General features: G+C 48.0%; 1 protein-coding gene across 2 annotated transcripts in view; it reads left to right on the forward strand.

The window, feature by feature from the left end:
* Positions 1–21140, forward strand: part of si:dkey-192l18.9 (F-box/LRR-repeat protein 7) — a 28198-nt gene extending 7058 nt beyond the window's left edge. For both annotated transcript variants that reach the window (XM_030348447.1, XM_030348446.1), the window contains 2 exons: positions 15551–16207; positions 17930–21140. In XM_030348447.1, the coding sequence (XP_030204307.1) occupies positions 15551–16207; positions 17930–18666 (1394 nt within the window). In that variant the 3' untranslated portion in view covers positions 18667–21140. The remainder of the gene's footprint in view (positions 1–15550; positions 16208–17929) is intronic.
* Positions 21141–22234: the final 1094 nt, after the last annotated feature.

A 22234-nucleotide genomic window follows, 5' to 3' on the forward strand; every position in this document is an offset into this window, starting at 1 on the left:
ATAGAGTGTGCATGACAAAGGACAGAAGATGGAGTAAGAGAAAAAAAAGAGAGAGAGAGAGAGAGACAGGGAATATTGGCTCTCTCCACCTCCATCTCTTCCCCACATCCAGGCCTTGGCCAAGCCAGGCCAGGCAGCCCTCCAAGCAGGCAACACAGAGCATGGAAGAGCCTGGTGGTGGTGGTGGGCTGTGTGTGTGTGTGTGTGTGTGTGTGTGTGTGTGTGTGTGTGTGTGTGTGTGTGTGTGTGTGTGTGTGTGTGTGTGTGTGTGTGTGTGTGTGTGTGTGTGTGTGTGTGTGCGTGTGTGTGTGTGGGTTGTGTGTGCGTGTGTGTGTGTGGGTTGTGTGTGTGTGTGTGTGTGTAGCGCAGAGCATCTCTCTAAGCTTCTCTGTGGTGGACGGTGGCCTTTGAAGCCTCCGGGAGGCAGATGTGGACGAGATGAGGGACTAGCAGTTCTTTTTTTCAAAGGGGAATGAGATGGGGGCTTTTATTTCGAACTCTGTGGCTAATATTTAGTAATTTGTCTTCACTTGAGTCATTTCCTCTGTACATTCTTTCTTCATGCTCCCTTTAATTGACTGGACCTGACGTGCTGTAACGTTATGGTTAGAGCTTAATGCTCAGACTCTTTACAGAGTTTGATGCAAGCATGCACACACACACAAACACACACACACACACACACACAAGTACGCACACACACACACACACACCATACATACATCCGTGCACACACACACACACACACACACACACACACACACACACACACATACATACATACATACAAGCATGCACACACATGCGCAGACACACATAGACACACATACACACATCGACACACACACACACACACACACACACACACACACACACACACACACACACACACACACACACACACACACACACACACACACACACACACACACACACACACACAACCACACTCACAAACACTCAAAGTCACCCAAGCTCCTCATTGCAACACTGTGTAACCATGGTAAATGTTTGGTGACTCACTGTATTGTTGTGGTGAAATGTGCTCAGAAACAATAAACTGAATGCTAAACCAGGCCTGTCGTCCAGCTATTGAAGGGACAAACACACCCAAGCACGCAAAAATACACAATCACACACGCACACACACTGACAATTAAAGCCGTGCAGGATAAATGTAGTTATTTAGCAGATACTTTTAACAAAGCAACTTACAGTGAGTAGGATAAATGTCATTAGGAATCAGGTTGGGGTTAGACAGTGCAGATACATGTTAATACGGAGCAGGTAGGGGATAGAGAATACAGATGCATACCAATAAGGAACAGGTAGGGGTAAGACAGTACAGATTCAGGTCATTTAGGAGCAGGTAGGGGTAAGACAGTACAGATTCAGATCATTAAGGAACAGGTACGTGTTAGACAGTTCACAGACAGGTCATCAAGTAGCAGGAAGGCCTTAGAAGCATAGCTCAGGGATTACTTAGCGTTAGACTGCAGACATGGTAGAATCAAACAGTGCCTCTGATACAACAATAAGGTTTAGAAGCCCATTTTCCAGAAGCACAGACGGGCTGAAGCCATTAGGGGACTCGGGTGGGTCGGTTGTTGGTGGTGGCGTTGGAGGTTTGAGGCCGCTACTCAGAGGGTGCTGTGTGATGGTCTGTTTCCTGGAGGTCTGTCTGATTAAAGACATGAACACGAGGCTTGCATCTTCCCAGAGACTCAATACCCCCCCCCGCCCCTCCTCGGCCTCCCCTAGTTGCCCTTGTTGCCCGCGGAAACGCTGACTCACCAGGATATCTCCGTGGCGATGCAACCCTAACCCCTGTGTTATTATGAGAGGCAGGCAAGAGTCCTGGTCCCGGTGTTGGTGTATGGTTGAGAAACAATTTGCAGACAGACGGGCAGAATGAGTGACAGACAGATGGCCAGACTGGCAGATGGACAGCGATAGCCAAAGAGAGAGAGGTTAGAGAAGGACTAGGGACAGAGAGAGAAAGACCTGCAGATAGACATAAAGTACAACAAGCAGGCAAATAGACAGATTTCGACAATTTCTCCCTGGGGATCAATAAAGTATTTCTGATTCTGATTCTGATTCTGATTCTGATTGTCAGAGGAACAAGCATATAGAACAGACAAGCAAGAGAGACAGGCAGACAAATTGATAGATAGACAGATCGGTATATATATATATACATATAGATAGATGATTCTAGACTGTGGCCGGCGGCTACAAGACCATAATTCCCCCCCTCCATGTTTTAACCCAAATTGTTATTTTTTCTACTGCTAGGAGGGAATAATTACAATGTGTAAACCCACCACAACCACAGTCACACACACACACACAAGCACTACACACAGGCATTGAAGGGAAACACACACACACACTTACACACACACACACACATACGCATGCAATCACACACTGTCCACCCACACACATTAATTGCCCACTAATCCACCGAGAATGAAGTACATTTTACTGATTCATAATCCATGCCCCCCCACGTTCACATCTCATTCATGCTCAGGAGGGAACGCCCGTCTGATGGATTTGTAATAATTATCTATGTGTGGCATCTTTACTTATTATTGTTCAGATAGTCTCATGGTTAATGTGGATTTGATTCCACCAGAAAATAAAGTCGAAGGTCCAATGAAATGTTACGTTTCAGAGAACAGTTGGGTAGCCATCTTAGATCTTTTTCTCCTGTTTCGGAGTGAGATTTACAACGAGTACTGGGGGAATGCTGACCCAGTTAGCCTAGCGTAGCCCAGCGTAGCCTGGCTAACCCCTGTCAGCGGCAGGCGGGAACTGCAGGCGCCGTACAGTTAATCCTCCCCTAGGGGAGGACGGAGTTGAGCGTCACACCGCAGGGATGACCCCTTGACCTCCCTGCTGTGTCGGGGCCTCTGAGGATTCCTGTTTGGCACGACTGCTCTCACACACGCGTGGAGACTATAGACTCAAACCCCCCCACACACACACACACACACACACACACACACACACACACACACACACACACACACACACACACACACACACACACACACACACACACACACACACACACTTGTAAAGTTAACTGTAGCCTCAAACAGACATGCAGACTGTAGAGTGTAGACTGTAAAAGCAAGTTTTTTGACTGTATGTTGGCTCAAAACACAAACATTTAAACAGTATTTAGACGCAAACACAGACATTATGAGTGTTTCTAGACACAAACTGAAACATTTAAACAATGTGTAGATACAAACACACGCATATTGACTGTATGTAGAGGACCCACACGTCTCTAGGGCTGCATGTACGACCCAACACGCATGTAGTAGAGTCACACAACACTTTAACATGTGGGGAGAGTCCGGGTCAAATGCCACCCCCTTGACAGATCACGACGCCTGGGCGAGGGGAGCCCCCCCCCCCCCCCCCCCCCCCCCCCCCCAGCCCCCTGTCATCCATCACTGGGGGAAGCAGGAAGGTCGCGGTGCGCCGGTCAATGCGTGGGAACACGGCTTACTCACGTTCACACTTCCTGTCCGCCGGCACAGCGAGGTGGGGGCCAGGAATGAATCTGTGTTTCACACCAGATAACACCGTTTGGCGATCGGCAAGTAGACATGTTTATCCCCCCGGGCGCACATCACGGTGACCTGCAGCGGTAAATCTCAGAGTTCTTAATCTCTGCAGGAGTCAGCCGGTCCTCTGATGTCCGAGGTTAGCACTGAGAATGTGTCATAGTTACCCATGAATAGTCTGTGCGGTCGTGAAGGACGTCCTGTGCGCGTTCTTTTATTATTTCAGGGACTAAGATAACAGGGTATAGGCTTATGGATCAAGTACTACCTAAAAGGGATACTACAAGGTATCTGTAGGTCGGGGTTTACCTGCCTTACCCAGAGTTGTTTAATTCGAAAATTCATCTTGTTGCGTCCAGAAGATGAGTAGCGTTATTATTTTTGTTCTGTTAGCTGCTTCCGTTGACTTGCAGAGTAAGAGTAGCCTAGCTCCTGTTATTTGGAGGGGATAACACTTATAATTACTTTCCATGGATTTCCAATGTTTTCAAAATTATACGTAAATTCCAAATGAGTGCTAGTAACAACACAACGAGATTGTAGTTTGTCTACAATCACACAGATATTTGTGGCGCTTTGCTTACTAGGCTACCTTTGAGGCCCGGATAGCAGGTTAGTCTAGGGCCTAGTCGTAGACTACTCCGCCAGAAGCAACCAATAATAATATCGACAATCTACAATGATGTGGTTGTTACTGGCCCTCATTTTGAATAAACGATTACTCGGAACACATTGGAAATCTTTACTAGGCTTTAGATGGAACAGCCTCCTGAAACCCAGCTGTTTGCTTCGAATCCCCCACACCCCTTCCCCACCGTCAGACCTCCCCTATGGGGGTCTGCGGGGGAGGAAGGTTGCGTTGCGGCAAGGCCAGTGTTGAGGTCATCTGTTCACTCCAAACCACAGTGTGACCACCATCACCCATCGTCTGCAAAGGACGCTAACAAAACTAGCGCCTTAGCCTTCACCTGCTAAAAGAAGCCCCCCCCCCCCCCACCGCCCTCGTAACATCTTGATGAGCAGGGATATACGGCCTCATGATATCCGATATTTATACGAAAGCATCGTGTTTCATGTCCGGCGGCGAATGAACGTCTGGCCCCTCGGCGGTCGTTGGCGGGATGAGACGGCGAATCAAACGTTCATCCATCATTCAGTCGGCGGGGCTACTTATAGCACCGTGGGCCATGTGCGTTGTCCGCTAGTCGAGGAGCGGCTCGCAGACACCTAGTAGACGCTAGCGTCCATTGGTTCTGTGGGGGGAAGCAGCTGTGGTGGTGATGGGCGTTGAAACACGACAAGGACTTTGTCGAAAGGAAGGAAATTCCCCAACGCTTCCGGAGGCCAGGCGGTTGTGACAGGTGACGCGCTACTAGTGCTAGCGTGCTAACTCACTAGCTTAGCGAGGGTAAAAAAAAACCTGATAACGTTTGTGCTTATATACTTGCTCGAAAGGGCTGAACTCTGTGACCAAAGTCTTTTTTTCATCCCAAATGAAAAACAATCCAAAGTTATCCTGAAAGCTGCAATGTTGCAACCAAATGTTTGTAGATAAGTGTTGGTTGGGAATATCCTGTGCTGTTTTAACACTGTCTGGACATACTCATTACCTACTGTCTCCTCTCCCCCCTCCCTCCCTCCCTCCCTCCCTCCCTGCCTCCCTCACTCCCTCCATCACTCCGTCACTCCTGTCTCCAACTCTCCCTCCTCTCCTCTCTCTATTTCTAAACGTCCTTCCTCCCTCTTTCTCAGCTTCCTCTCCCCCTCCCTCCTTCCTTCCTTCATCTCACTCTCTCTCTCTCCCTCCCTCCTTCCCAATGTACGGAAATTCGAGTTAACACAAAGATGCTCACCAGCATGACATGCATTCGGAGTAGTGGGAACAACCAGCCAAGAGGTCCTGCAATAGAGGCTCATGGGTAAAAGGGAAGGGGAGTTGTGGAGGTTCTCTCCCATAACTCATCTGTGATCACTGCCTGGCGCGCCCTCACTCGGGGAGTTTAACACACAGCCCCGCTGGGCCCGCCAGCGCGTGCCATTTGGTTCCTCTGAGTGAATACATTGACTCTGTGAAGTCGTTCAAAGCCTAGTGAACGCTGGACAGACGGGGTGTGGTGGAAAATATGCCTTGGCGGCAGGGTGTGTGGGTGTTTGTGTGTGTGTGTGTGTGTGTGTGTGTGTGTGTGTGTGTGTGTGTGTGTGTGTGTGTGTGTGTGTGTGTGTGTGTGTGTGTGTGTGTGTGTGTGTGTGTGTGTGTGTGTGTGCACTCCGGGCTTGTAATGAGGGACGGTTTGGCTCTGGGTTGGTTTGAGGTGATGGAATGGCATACAACTTGTCTGAGGGTCTTTTATTGTGGCGGTCCAACTGCTTCTGTTTTAATTGGTCCCGGTTTTTTAATGATGCTCTCACCCTCACTCTCACTCTCACTTTCACTCTCTTTCTCTTCCTCTTTCTCTCACTTTCTCCCTCTGTCACCCTTAAGATACTCCTGCTTTCTACTTTTCTCTCTCTCCCTCTCTCTGTCTCGCTCTTTGCCACCCCCTCACTATATCTCTCACTACCCTTTTGTTGAGCTGGGATAAGTTTGGTTAGGAGGGTTGTACACCTGGTATCATGGGACTTTTATTGTGGTGGTCCAACGGCTGCCGCAGGCTCTGGTGTTAATGGCCGCCCTGGGTTTCACCTGTTCCTCTCTCTCTCACAGTCTGTGGTTTGGCATTTAATATTCCACCACACGACAGCTGGAAGTGTACCTGCTGATGCATTGTGGGAAAGAAAGAGAACAATGGGGCTACACTTTAGTTGATGTGACCTTTGAACTTTTCCCACTTCCCCACAGCACAGACAACACACATTGCTACTTTTGAATATCGGAAGTTTCAACAGTTGATATGAATAACTGTCTTTGTGCCTGGAGTCTTACAGTGTAAAATGACCATTAGTCTTCTCGGAAAAAAACAACAGTGAAGGGACTAAACAGTAATAGATAGTATATGGGTGTTTGGATGTCTGTAGCTTTATAAATGTATCTGCATGTGTATTTGTGATTCTATATATAGAGGTATAGAATTCCCTTCTAGAATTCCGTAAAATTGCGTCGGTGTTCCTGGGCACGCACATGTGCGTTCCAGTCGCATGCCGCTCTGGAATATTCCGGATTATTCCGTGCTTCCAGTGCCATGACCGCATGACATCACTACATTTGCTCCTCATCAGACACCAATCAGCTCGCTGGGCCTGTGCGCACACTTTTCCAGTCCTGTGTATATATACATATATATTTGTGTGTGTGTGTGTGTGTTTGTATGTGTGTTTGTGTGTGCGGTGTCCACTATTTACCGTGAGTCATTTCACATGGTCGTCACTCTGTGTGCGCGTGCACACACACACACACAAACACGTAGACAGACACAAACACACAATCACATATAAATACGCATATGCACAATTCAGACACACACACACACACACACACACACACACACACACACACACACACACACACAAACACACTCACATAAGCACATGCACACGCACACACACAAGACTTTGAAGTTGAAACCTATCAAGGGGGCCACTCTTCCTAGCGCATGCATTGGGTTCAGCTGCTGTTCCTCACTCTGTAGCCACCTGATAAACACTAGCCGTCCTCCATTTTCTGTTACCTTCTTTGGTTTCTGCATCGGCCGTCTTGCAGGAGACTGGAGGCCATTTTGTCCCTCAGTGCCAAACTGCTCAGAGTCTGGAATGTCCTCTCCATTCCGCAAATTAGCACTGAGCTAAATAGACACAGACGCAGGCACACACACACACACACACACACACACACACACACACACACACACACACACACACACACACACACACACACACACACACACACACACACACACACACACAAACACAAAACCAAACACACAAACACAAAGCCAAACACACAAACAAACACACATGAGTTGTAGCAGATTTAGTTTTTATGTTGTGTATGAGTACATACTGCAGAACTGATTAAATTTAAAGTGAGCTTACCCACGGAAGGGAGACCACAGCTAGGAAGAAAGGATACAAGAGCTAGGAGGCTAGGAGACAAGGGCTAGGAGGCTACGATACTAGAGCTTGCAGACGACCAATGTAGGAGGCTAGGAGAAAAAAGGAAGGAGGCTAGGAGATCAGAGCGGCTAGGAAACCAAAGCCAGCAGGGCTAGGAGACCAGTGCTGGGAGGGCTGGGAGACCAGTAGGAGTTAACCAGCGCTAGGAGCATACCCAGAGGACAGGGGTAATGAGGGGAGATGCACATGAATAGAATCATAGTAGAGGCATAGTATTGAGAAGGTGGTGGGGGAGGACGTTTAAGGGAAATTGTGGTCTAGTGGGTGGAGGAGGAGGTGGAGAAAGAAGAGGAGGGGCAGAGGAGGTGGTGGAAATGGTGGAGGAGAAGGAGGAGGAGGTGGGTGTGGCCTTGGATAAGAGCGGTCAGAGCAATAAGAAGAGGAGGGGTGGAGGAGCTGGCAGAAGTGGAGGTTTCCGGCCTCAATGTGGATATTGTGAGCGAAGGCCAGGGGCCTATTGTCTGGCTGCGTGGTTGTGATGTCACAACTTCCTCTGACAGGAGGGTCCTGAGCTGTACGAGCTTCCGTCCATTCAAACCAGCCCAGCGTAGAACTGGTTGTTTCTGTTCTGCACTGTGCCACTGTGGGGAAATGAAGATCATTTTTTATTTTATTTTATTGTTGAGCTTTAAGAGTAGGAGTGAAACTGCCATTTCAAAGAACCTTTACCCTTTCTTTTGATTTTGAAAAGAGATGTGGTAAAGAGTGTATAATTTTTTGTTAACAAACAAGTATGTTAACTAATCACAGCAATCTACGTTTTTGACACACCCAAACACACACACACACACACACACACACACACACACACACACACACACACACACACACACACACACACACACACACACACACACACACACACACACACACAGCTCGTGTTGTGTTGGTGTTTGGTTGCCTACAGGCTGCAGGGCCCGCCGACAGCCGACCCTAATGTGTGTCTGGTGGTCTCTGGAACAATGAAACCCTTCTTTCAGCTCACCGTCACACACACATGCATACACTCACGCATGCATGCACACATATACACACACACAACCATATATACTAACTCATAGTATACATTCACACACGTATTCTCACACTACACACATCCACAGGCATTCACTTGCGCACACATCCATTTCACACAAACACTCATTCACTTATGCACGCCGCTAATGCATACATGCCTTTACATTCTCTTTAACCAACACACACACCACCAGCGCATGTCTCAGTCCTTGGAGGTGGGTGTCTGGTCATAGTGAGCTAATGGCCCTCTCTGCTCAGCCAGAACCACGGTTGATAATCCCCCACCAGGGGGCGGCTCTGACCGGGTCTTCACGGTGCTCTTATAAACCCTGATCCAGTCCCTCCAGGGCTCCCACCCAGGGCCCTTCACCGCACCCCGCTCGTCCATTCGTCTTCGTCTGGGCTCTCCACTTGCAATCACCCCCGCCTGGCAGCTCATCTTTCCTCTCTCTCTCTCTCTCTCTCTCTCTCTCTCTCTCGCTCTCTCCATCGTTTGTTTTTCTCTGCTGGCTTCCAGGGACTCTGGAAGCGTTCCCCCGAGCCGCTGGAAGCCTCCCGGCTCCTCCACCTCCTCCCTGGCGCTGGTCACCTTGGCGTGCGTTCATGTGTCTGAGATGACTATTGATTTCCCTGCATCGGCCATTACAAGGAATATATACTGTAGAGGAGGGGGACGGAGGGAGGGGGGAGAAGGAAAGGCTCTGGGTTCGAGTCCAATTGTTCACAGTCCTCTGGTAAGCACCCTAAGGGTGCTTAGGGTCTCTTGTAAGAGACCCTAAGCCCTATCTGCTCCTGTATCTGGATTTACTGTAGGTTGCTTCGATTGGATAAAAGCATCTGCTGCGAGACTAAACAGTCAATAGCCATCCCCCTGATGTGCTCTTGTGTTTGTCACCCCCTTCCCGGTGCCCACAACACACAGCTTCACTGTTTGTCCTCAGGGGGGGCCGTCGTCCCCTCACCCAAACCACAATCACAGAGCCGTTGATTCCCATCCAGCTCCAGCTCTGCTATCAAAGGCTGGCTGCTCCAGAGGGGTTCTGGTTGGTTCTAGGAGGTTCTGGTTGGTTGCGTTAACAAGGTCCCGCTGACAGGCCACTGGAGCTCATCTCAGATCCGGGTATTAGCGGCCTGATGATTTCATTTATGCCGGTATGCCTTGCTGCGGCCGCAGCCACATTCACAACGCATGACTTTCCCTTTCATTTCAGCTCTGATGCCTGCTTTGTTGCGATGTAACGACCAGATGTTTGAATCTGTTTCCTTCTGACTTCCTCTCCTAACCCAAATGAGTCTTGCAACATCTGCACTCAAAACAACCCTCCGACATGGTTTATCCAGCTGTGGTGTATTTGTTCTGCAAACGATGAGAGCTGGCTCGCGACGGTTATGGTGACTAACATTAGAGATGGAAACGGCTGATTCACCTCCAAGGGAAAATTGGTAGCAACAGTTAATCAAGGGATTGCTTGAAATAACTAGCTCAACTACTGAGCTAGCTAAGCAGTGAGGATCTATGTATTTCTGGTTACTTCTTCTGAAGTGAAATAGTGGGGCAACATTGCCTCTCTGACTACATCATAACAGTTTTTCTTGCCATAATAAAAACATTCAGGTGCACAGCAGTTGCAGTATCTGTTACTTCCTAGAGGTGGTGCTGTTGCTGTGGGTCGACTTTGGTGTTACTCTAAAGTCCTTAATCTGCAGACACCTATAGCTTAGTCTGCAGACATTGGGGTTTCAGGAAAGATCTTCACCAGTGGATCTAAATTGCCCGCCTGTTATCCAATACTTAATCTTCAAGATGGAGCCAACACGTTCTTCTGGTATCCTTCATGATACAGAATATGGCAGTTGGGAATAAACCTAGGAGGAATCACAAGATTGGTGTGTATTAACACTTTTTAAAATGATTTATGACCGAGTGAGTGTCTGGAGGAAATGCTGTTTTCAAATAAGGGTCAACTCAAAGAGTGCAGGATGAGGGCTCAGCATCAGTTTTCCAGGAGAAAAACAGATAGAACGGCGGTTTCTCCAGGTGATCGGGGCTTGGCTGTGGTCTCGGGTGATATTCCTGCCAGTTCTTTGTCTGCATCCACTCTGTGTGCCTCAGACCCTGGCTGTGGTGAGGGCTAGCGTGCAGTGGAATAATAATGAAGTTGGCTAGGGGTTTGAAGAACAGGGTTTTTTTTAAGAGACAGGTTGTGTTTGTCTCACTCTTGGGACGGGAGTTGAGCGTTCCTGAACTCTTGTAGAGCAGGGACCATGTCTCGAGCCATTGAAGGGGTCAGGTTTTACGGGTCATGGTCTGGCTAGCAAAGTATGGACTGAGGCCTGTGCTGGGCCTCCACAGTTTACTCTGAAACTCAACATCCCATAATTACCGAGCCTGTTCATTTTAAGTGCCTTGGCGAAAACCGTGAAAGAAGTCAAGTCATTTTTATGTGTTTAGCCCTCAATCACAGTTACAGTCTCAGAGGGCTTCATGGGCACACTTTATACAACACACCCCGACCCAAGCACTCTTAAAGGACACAAAGTCCCCAAGACCCAGAGGGAGGAAACCTTGAGGAGGAACACAGAACAGTGTTACCTCCTATGGTTTGGAGGGTAGTAGGTCTAGGTAATGAATGGACACACACATAAAGCTAGCATCATATAAAGTGGTTTGGATTATTAAGATTCAGTTATTAGAAAATAGCGGATTAGTACTGGGTAAAATAATCTTTCAAATCAAAGTATGTATTTCATAGCATTCTACTGGAGCAGATATGAAAATAACGATTATTTGACTGCAATGCCCAATGTACATACGCAAGGTATATACACATCATTTCAGTTCTCCTTTCAACACTGTGGTAGGGGACAGTTATTAGATAGATTCCGATCTTTCAGACTGAATCGCTTCCACCTCCCAAGGCTTGAGGTGAAATAAAAAAAGAAATAATAGAAACAAAGCCAAGCTGTCTTTACATCAAAAGGCTCACACCAGTTAGAGACGCTGGATCTTAGGAAAGAAAGAAAACAGGGAGGGCAAACAATTCAAATAAGCAAACCTTCATTGATGGTATGTGTATTTCTGAGTGAGTGGACATTGAAATTGCTCATTGGCCGGTGGCAGATACTAGCTTGCTGTCAAGCTTGTTCAAACAGTTCCTTGTCAGTCCCTTACTAACAATGATGATAAATATTGTTCCCCATTAAGCATTTACAGACATCGTCCCACTGGAAACTGGTTTACTGTTGTTGATGCCATGTTGGGTTGGATAAGTTAACAAAACCATAAAGGTCTGGAAAATGGGAGAATTGTTTTAACTCAAATTGTTGTAACGACGGCGTATGGTTTTCAGTATTATGCTAATATTGTAGAAATATCCACATATTATTCAATGGACCGATCCGGGGAATGTTACGTTTTTTCTTTGTAGAGAGGAAAACAAGAGCAAGACCGCTCCGCTAACCCAAGAATCACCAAGCATTCACTCAGGAATCTTTTAATATTTATAAAGCGCTTAGGCAAACACAGAAGCCACACTGCCAGGGTGAAATATTCAGACAGGAGAGTAATAACTGAACTAGAAATACCTTATTTCAGTTCATGAGGGTGATCATGGAGTGAAATGTGTTTTTTTGTCAGTTGGAGGCAGGCAGTGTTCCTGGCCAACTGGGTGTTGGATGGGAAGGATTTAAGTGGGGTAACTGGTGTGCATGTTTAACATCCATCCCATGTCAGGTAAAACACGCTATGGATGAATCAGTCTGAGATATAAACCATAGCTGAAAAGAATCTCAAAGACTGGTGCTCTTATGTACAAGTAAAACAAAACATCCGTAGCCAACACTACTATCTCCATCAGAACATATCTTCTCAAACCACTGGTAATTTCACTATGTGAGGGACAATCAATGTGTTTGTGTTGGTAAAATGTGTGCGTGTGTGTCTGTGCGTGTGCGAGCATTGATTTCTGTACATATGCATGTGTTTTTGTGTGTGTGCCGCGTGTAGTCTGTATGTGCGTGTCTGTGCATGTGTTCCTGTGTTTGTGTGTGCTTGTCAGTCCATATGTGTTTATTTTTAAAGAGCAGTTTAGTTTTAAATCCGTCATAGCGAGGACATTCTCCCCTGGGGGGAGGGGGTGACATCTGCTGATGTCATCACCATGGGACGGACAGACGGATCGACCCCAGACACTCCCCCCCCCCCTCCCCTCCCCATCCATCCCAGGCCTGGAATAGAGATCCACCACAGCCCCCCCCCCCCCTCCATACACACGTCCCCCCCCCCCCCCTCTGTCACTCCTGCCCGTGCGAGCCGACATGACAGGGCCATCCGTCACGGAGATAGAGAGATATTTTACAGGACCCGTTCGTCCGGTTGTTCCGTGTGGAACCGTTGGATGGATCTGTGCTGGCTTGACATTGGAAAGCAGTAGGATTAAACACGTTTTCAGGTCAAAAGGACAAAAGTCAGCGTTGAAAGTGTAGGAAAGTGTACGCATCGGCCACGCGCCAGGGAGGCTGAAGTCCTGCTGCGGCGTTCCTGTTACGTTTTCCGTTTGAGTCGTTGATCAGTGGAGAACAAACACATCGTCTTCATGTCATGAAGATCACCAGACATCACTGAGTTCCACTTTTGCAGAACTATCTCCAAATCACAGACACAGATCCTTGAATGCGAGCGCCGACTGTAGAGGCCCGATGCTTACCTACGGCAGCTGTTCACCTTAGTGTTGAGGCGATCAGGGACAGTGTGTTTGTGGATCAGGGGTTTATTTGTGATGGCAGGAGCACTTTGAGGACATCTCAGTGGTGTTTTATCGAAATTATTATCAATGTTATAGACAATTGGACTGGAAAGACTTGGTTCCACAGTCACAGAGAAAGGTGACCATCCAGGAGGAAATTAGTGAAGGTCAAGGTGTCTAAACTGATTCCGTTTAGTCCCGTTATCCGTCGGGCATGAGGAGAAAGCTTTTGCCCCAATTTGAGCCAATCAGTTTCTTGTTACTTGTGCTGTCTCTGTTGTCTCCGTCTAGTGCTTGCTTACTTTTCAAAGTTTACTAATACGGCAATACAAGTGATACAATATGTTGTTTTGGGCCGCAAATATTTAGTATTAGGGGCCAGCTTTGGGTTTAGCGGCAGCCGAGAGGGAAAGGGCCTTTTTCAGTTGAACAACACATTCCGTGGAGTTTGATAGACATCACATGCCTCCAGACAGACGGTTGCTCGAAGTGTTTTGGGGTGGAAAAAGAAATGTAAACTTGCGATGCTTATCTCACCTCAAGCTGGATCAAACCGCCGGGAGGGCCAAGATTGGTGCCTGGGGCCCAAATGCTATCCACATGGGCCCTGGAAGAATGAACAGGACTTCATTGCTTCTCAAAATGACAAATTCATCACTTCGGGAAGTCGAGAGAAAAGGGAATCACAAAATGAACTTCAGGCATTTTGGGAAATGAAGACATTCATCCATGTCTGTAAGAAAAGCATGCAAGGAATGTTTAACTCAATTTGCTTGGGCGGGCTGGGAGACGAGAATCTGATAAAATCAGATAAGAATAACAAAGTGATTTAATTAAATGTAGGAGAAGTATCCCTGGCCCGGCCAGGTTCCCCTGGAGGGAGCGTTCCTCCGTCGGACAGACACCGAGACCTTGTTGTTATGAGACTGTAAGCCCCCCAACGGGACCCCACAAAATGGAGGCGCATTAGCATTAGCACGCTAGCAGGGAGGCCGTCCGACCTCTCTGCAGGTGATCTCCGTAGAGACCAGACACATGTAACCTGCAGCCTGATGGCATTAGTGGCGGCGGCGCTGATGCATTTGATCCCTCAGCCAATCAGATGTGAAGCCATGTGATCGGCGTTCGCTCCGCCGCACGCACGTCATCTCCGTGGCGTTCAGCCTGCCAATGGTTCGACGCCCGGTCGCCCCCACAGATGGCGAAGATTCCTCCCCGAAACGTGTCTGTAATCAGCCGCAATCTGTCGGAGGGGGCCCCGAGTGTTTACACAGGGGCTGAGCGAACCGTCGTGGGGAGCCAGCTCCCCTGATGAAGAGGCCCCCCTGTTGTCCAATCAGCACGCAGGAGATAACACTTTACACACACTCAACTCCTCACGCGTTTGTTGTGTTTTCTCCCCCCCGTCTCTGGGAACACACCGGGACAGCCATGGCAACGCTGGCTGCCTGGTTGGGTTCTGTTTATTTTTGCTCGGGTGGGCTGATAGAAGCGTTTTGGCGAAGCAGGCGTTTGTTTTGATTGGCTGATGGAGAAGGCATGACACGGAGGGCCTCTCATCGCGTGCAGGAAGGAAGTTCAGAAGGATGCTGTCCTGTGATCCACGCCCCTTTACTGGAACTCTCTCCCTCTTCTTCTCCTCTCACTTCTCTCGCTTAATGATTACGTTCAATTTAAAAGAGCTTTATTGGCACGAGGAAACACTTTTAACTGGAAACGTCAAGAACAGGCCCAACAGGAATGTGCAGTAGAATATAAATAGATTACAGCTACTCTGCACTCGGTTGAAATGAGTTGCAGATACTCCAATTTTGATTGCATGTTTTGTTGTTCTCTGCTTCTTGCTGTGGGGGAAAAGCATCTGTAAAACATAATGTAATCAACCTCATAAAATAAACTCTATCTAATTGACTCTCTCTCTCTCTCTCTCCCCCTCTCTCTCTCTCTCCCTCTCCTCTCTCTCTCCCTCTCCTCTCTCTCTCCCCCCTCTCTCTCTCTCTCTCTCCCCCCTCTCTCTCTCTCTCTCTCTCTCTCTCTCTCTCTCTCTCTCCCTCTCCCTCTCCCTCTCCCTCTCCCTCTCTCTCCCAGGCCTGGACTCCAGCACGCGGACCCTCAGCACCCCGAGCCCCGGCCTCATCCTCCCCTCCAAGTCCTCCTCCCTGTCCTCCCCGGCGCTCAGCAGCAACGGCCACGACACCCACTCCTCCTCCTCCTCCTCCGCCCGCGCCGAGACCTCCGCCGTCGTCCACGCCACGCCCGGCGCCGGCCCCCACGCCCGCTCGGCCCGCCAGCCCAAGGGCCACCACTCCTCCTCCTCCTCCTCCTCCTCCTCCGGCCCCTCCCCCATCGACCTCCTCCCCGACCACGCCCTGCTGCAGGTCTTTGCCCACCTGCCGACCAACCAGCTGTGCCGCTGCGCCCGCGTCAGCCGGCGCTGGTACAACCTGGCGTGGGACCCGCGCCTCTGGAGCTCGATCCGGCTGAGCGGGGAGCTGCTGCACGCCGACCGCGCCATCCGCATCCTGACCCATCGGCTGTGCCAGGACACCCCCAGCGTGTGCCTGACCCTGGAGACGGTGGTGGTGAGCGGCTGCAAGCGGCTGACGGACCGCGGCCTCTACGTGCTGGCGCGCTGCTGCCCCGAGCTGCGGCGGCTGGAGGTGGCCGGCTGCTACAACGTGTCCAACGAGGCCGTGTTCGAGGTGGTGTCGCGCTGCCCCAACCTGGAGCACCTCAACCTGGCAGGTGGGTGCCCCCCCCCCCGAATCGGGATGGAGGGATCTTGTTTTCTGGGGGAATGGTTTTAGCCATTTGTGACATCACAAATGGGAGTACGTACCCGAGATGTATGATTGGGAGGTTCGACTTGAGCCACAAGCGAGCATTAAAGGTGACATATTATACCACCAGGTGTGAGTGTGATTAGCCGTTTTGAAAATCGGCCTCTTCTGACATCACAAGTGGGCGTGTCCACCTAGATGTGAGCTGGATAGATCAGTCGACTGGCTTACCCAGTGGACTGTAGCAAACGTTGCTCATCTTTCCTTCATATATCTAGGTGGACACGCCCACTTGCGATGTCATAAGTGGCCGATTTTGAAAAACACTTTTAAAGGCTAATCACACTCACACCTGGGGGTGTAACATGTCACCTTTAAGGAGAACAAATAGTACAAATATACAGAATAGAGTATCATAATGCTTTGAGGACAAACGTTTAACAGAACCTTAAGAGATGTCATTGTTTTACAGGGCTGTATTTTGTAGAATTTGTTTTTATAATATGAATAGTCTTGGTTTAGCTGACGGAGGGCCCTAGCCATATTATAGGGGGTCCTTGACAAGAGGACGTTTGGAGACCCCCGAACTCGTCTGCTCACCAGATAGGAAACATTAACCACCTTCAATTGTTGAATTGACCTTAAAGGATTAAGATTAATGCGCTTTTATTTGAGGAGTGGCTTGGGTTTTACATCACACACACATATCTTGGGACCTGGGTCACCAGTCTGGGTTCTGAATCAAAGAGTCATTCTTCTGGGTTCTTCTCAGCCGTTTTCCCCAGAAGCTGGTAAAGCCATTAGGGGAACGGGGGGAAGCTCTGCCAACCTTAATCTCCCATCTGGTAGAAGAAAGACTTTCTTCAGCGAGAGTAAGGGGTCTGGCCTGCTGCTTTCATTAAGAAAGTGACACGAATAAAACGTTCATTCGGACAGGTCTTTGGTGCTGCACTCTGAAGGGAAATACGCCTCTCATTGGAAAAGGAAGAAAAGGCCTTTTAATCAATGAGTGTGTTTTTATGTGAGGAGGGCCGAGTCTTTATATGAGGACTATTTATTTAACTGGAAAAGATGTACAGTGAATTTTTCCCCTTTTTTATTTTTTGTTTTCAAGCGTTTTTTTTTCAGTTCTCTCTGAGTTGTTGGTCGATGAGTTCAGATTGGTTCAGTTTGGGCGTTTGTCCAAATATAGCCTAGTTGGCTGTAGTGCCCTCTAGTGGCCTATTATGGCATAGCAAAGCTTTGAATACGAATACACAGGAACATAACTGAAGCAGTAAATTTAATTAAACAAGCTCCATCTGGAATAGATCTGCTTTTACTAACTACTTCTTGAGTTAATGGTAAAATGACTTAAAGCAAAGTCATATGACCATTTATACAGTAATAATAATCCAATTTAATAAGAATAATTATTGTGATAAGGGTTCTTATAAAACTTTCCCCAAAACTCTATACTCCACTTTACAATACCATCTGCTGAACATTGACTTGAGTAGGAACCTAGTTATTGTTGAGCGTTCTACACCATCTCCCAATATTGAGAACATTGTTCATTGTCATTGCTCTGCCTGCATTTGAACTGCTGTTCAATAAATAACGTGCTTAACAAAAGTCAATATCACATACATTTTTTTAAAAAAGGTACAAGTACTTGACCCTCCCTGCTCCCATGCGCCCCCTACAGGCTGCTCCAAGGTGACCTGCATCAGCCTGACCGAGGAGGCGTCCCTGCAGCTGGCTCCGGTGCACGGCCAGCAGATCTCCATCAGCTTCCTGGACATGAGCGACTGCCTCTCTCTGGAGGACGAGGGGCTGCGCATCATCGCCAGCCACTGCCCCCGCCTCACCCACCTCTACCTGCGCCGGTGCCCGCGCCTCACGGACGAGTCGCTCCGCCACCTGGCGCTCCACTGCCCTTCGGTGCGCGAGCTCAGCCTCAGCGACTGCCGCCTGCTGGGGGACTTCGGGCTGCGCGAGGTGGCCCGGCTGGAGGGCCGGCTGCGCTACCTCAGCGTGGCCCACTGCCCGCGCATCACCGACGTGGGCGTGCGCTACGTGGCACGCTACTGCCCGCGGCTACGCTACCTGAATGCCCGCGGCTGCGAGGGTCTGACCGACCACGGCCTGGGGCACCTGGCACGGAGCTGCCCCAAGCTCAAGTCCCTGGACGTGGGGAAGTGTCCGCTGGTGTCGGACGGCGGGCTGGAGCAGCTGGCGCTGTACTGCCAGGGTCTGCGGCGGCTGAGCCTGCGGGCGTGCGAGAGCGTGAGCGGCCGGGGGCTGCGTGCGCTGGCGGCTAACTGCTGCGAGCTGCAGCTGCTCAACGTGCAGGACTGCGAGGTGTCGCCGGAGGCGCTGCGCTTCGTGCGGCGCCACTGCCGACGCTGCGTCATCGAACACACCAACCCGGCGTTCTACTGAGTGCGACGGTGGTGAAAGGGTTCTGGGTTCTGGGTTCGAGTCCCTGCCCCCCCTTCTGACAAGTGGATGTTTTTTTTTCTACTCCTGCTTCGCGGTGGCGTTAGCTTAGCCGCGCCGTCCGGACTGGTTGGACACAAGGTGTACAATTCTTCCTCCCCGCGTGGTGGAAGAGGGTGAGGATGAGAATGATGATGATGATTATAAAGTCAGTTTTTTTTTTATAATTTTACAAATACTTCTAAAGAATGTATTTCACATATTTATCTGTTCAAAGGTAAAGACATGCAAGTATAAGCAATCACGTTAGCATTTTTCAGTCACGTTAGCATTCGGTTCCGATGTGTCACCTGTTCTAAATCCATGCTACTAATGGCGCGTTTCCACCGGCGGGTGCTATCGGCCAAGTATGATTAGTTCCGGTAATGTAGGTGTGGTTAGGCGCAGCTCAGTTACGGCTCGCTTGTCCACCGCCAACAGTACCTTTACGGTAGGGTTGGGTTTTACGCCGGACGGCGATAGCCGCGGCAGCTACGTAAGCATCCTGACCTCATAGCAGCCCAAAACAGTGTAACCTGCTAATAAATCCAACGAAAAAGAACAATGCGACAAAATAAACTAAGAGCAACAATGTAGGATAACCAAGAAGAAGGCCAAACTTTTGCGCACCATTTTCTTCAATAAACAAAGCTTTCGCCGTTGTCCAGAAATATCTTGCAGGTACTGTGTTTTTTGCTGTTGTTTTATCTGTCACCCGAAAGTGACGATTCTGTTGACCAATCATCGCTTGGTACCCCAACACAGGTAAACTGGGTAGCCCCGCCCATTCTGCCGTTGATTTGAGTTTGCCCTGCAGAAGGGTCCAATAGTATCCGTCTGCGTCCTGCAAGACGGAGGCGTAACTTGTAGTAGGCGTAACATGTAGTAGGAGGCGTGTCTAGTACTTTTCTAAATCGCAGAAGTCATCAGTATGTAGCAGTGGTGCGTGGGTACATAAATGACCGCAACTCAAAAACAAAAAAGATGATTTTCTGTTACGACAGACGATAACGTTTTCTGAATCTGAATCTGAATCTGAACTCTGACCTCAAATATTAGGCCTTATATAAAAATAATGCACCTGACTTTAGAACATTTAGATTTAGATTTAGAAAAGTACAAGACATGCCTCCTCCTACTACAAGTTACGCTTATTACAAGTTACTCCTCCATCTTGCAGGACGCAGACAGACCCTACTCCAAGGGTCTGGAGAAGAGCAATACATTTCTTGGCATACACTTGGCCCGTTGATCACGCCTCTTGTGCTGACGAAAATGACAGCAGCTTCCCCAGACCCACATGCAATCTATGATTGAGCTTGGTCTGGCAATAGCCAGGCTACAACGGAGGAGTACTGAGAGATAAGTAGGGCTAATCACGGCTAAGTCCGGACCCCGCCCACTTTTAGCGGTGGAAACCAATAGTATCTGTCTGCGTCCTGCAAGACGGAGGCGTAACTTGTAGTAGGAGGCGTAACTTGTACTAGGAGGCGTAACTTGTTCTTTTCTAAATCGCGTCCACGCAAGATCTTTCTCTTTTCGCGGTAAATAAAAAGCGTTGTAAATCACGGTTCACACGAGATCTTCATTGAAGTCGGGTCTTCCGATATTCATGACGGTAAGTCAATTTAAGGCCTAATATTTGAGGTCCGAGTTGCGGTCATTTATGTACCCACGCACCACTGCTACACACATCACTTCCGCGATTTAGAAAAGTACTAGACACGCCTCCGACTACAAGTTACGCCTCCGACTACATGTTACGCCTCCTAGTGCAAGTTACGCGTCCTCCGTCTACAAGTTACGCCTCCTACTACAAGTTACGCCTCCGTCTTGCAGGACGCAGACAGACCCAACTCGTGGAAACGCGAACCATTCCGCACCTTTTCATAATTAACCGAACCACAACCGCTGATGGAAACGCGCAATAAATGTAGCACCTGGTACAGATTCGCAATTTATGCATTTAAATATTTTCTGTTTTGTTTCATGTCGATCTTTTTTACTGCCATCAACCCCTCCAATAATAATCATGATATTCTTCATTATTAATATCTGCACCTATTTATAATAAACCACTAAAATACTTAATAATCCAAACAGCAACAAGAGGGAACTGCCAATGTTATATCCCCCCCTTTGCTCTCTGCAAGTACTACAAGTACGACTTCTGTTCATGATGCACGGTGCAAAAGCACTTTTAAAGCGATTTACAAAGGACTTCCACTCTACCCATTAAGCTTAGTTAAATCACGGTTGCCACGACGACAGCGACGACGAAGAAGATAATGTCAGAGGAAGAGCGGAGGACGGATGGACGGACAGAGGTGATGACCGCTATCAAAGGGAACACTCTCTGAGACTTTTGTACATTAAAATGACCAGGAACCCGTTGCTGCTATAATTGCACCAATAAAAAACGAAAACTTTGAAACACATCTTTTTTTGTTTAGGTTTTCAATTACTTACAATTACATTTAGTCATTCAGCAGACACATTTTCATCCAAAACGATAATTAGGCTGACATCAATCAAAGCATGCAATCAAAATATCGAGAAGCTAGCAGTTAGTAGAGCTAACTATTGGCTATAATAGCTGTTAGTAGTAGCTATAATAGTAGATAGTAGTAGGTAACTAGTAGTATTTATAATAGTAGTGAGTAGTAGATACGTAGAAAGTAGCTTACTAGTAGTGGCTATAAAAGTGGATAGAATAAGTTATAATAGTAGGGTAGATAGAGAGTAGTGGCTATGATATTAGCTGGTAGTACCTTACTAGTAGTACATTTAATTATTACTAGAAACTATAGTTTCTAGTGGCCGCAATTAGATAGTTCGTAACAAGTAGTTGCCATAATAATTCAAAAAAAATCAAAATCAAATAAGATGAATGGCTTGTAATGTGTTCATTCCTAATATGAAACTATTACAATTAACCATTTGACACAATTGAATTATAATTGATCGATAAATTCATCACACTTACTGGACAGCTGGGTCAAATATTGTCCTTAATAATAACGATGTGTTAAGGTTCTGGGTTTGAACCCCATGTCTGCAGCCCACCTGTAGGCCTCCTTGAGCAAAATGCCACAACCACTACCTGCTCTTTAATAACACGTATCAGAATTCACTCCAGAAATGGTCCCTATGGGAGAAATGGCCCCGCATTTTTGAAGACCTGTTTACCGGGAATACAACTATCGAAAAAAAAACACCTTTTTGTAATCAGGGGATGAGATTTTACCAATCCAATATAATAATACATAAACCCTAGAATAACAATAGGTAACCACAGACACTTTGTGGATACCTAATAATCATGACAGGAGTGCAGTTTAGTTTAGTGTTGGGGTTGTTTCAAACATTTTTCATCAAGTTCTATGACTGATATCACAGGTTCAGGCTAACCCGCTGCATTAGTGTAATCACTGTAACATGATTTTCGCTTAATTACAGCAATCACAGCAACATTTGTTCATTTAGGCACCACGACACTGACTGTATGCACGGTTTGATTATGAATAAACTC

This window comes from Gadus morhua, chromosome 23, assembly GCF_902167405.1.
Source record: "Gadus morhua chromosome 23, gadMor3.0, whole genome shotgun sequence".
Lineage (NCBI taxonomy): Eukaryota > Metazoa > Chordata > Actinopteri > Gadiformes > Gadidae > Gadus > Gadus morhua.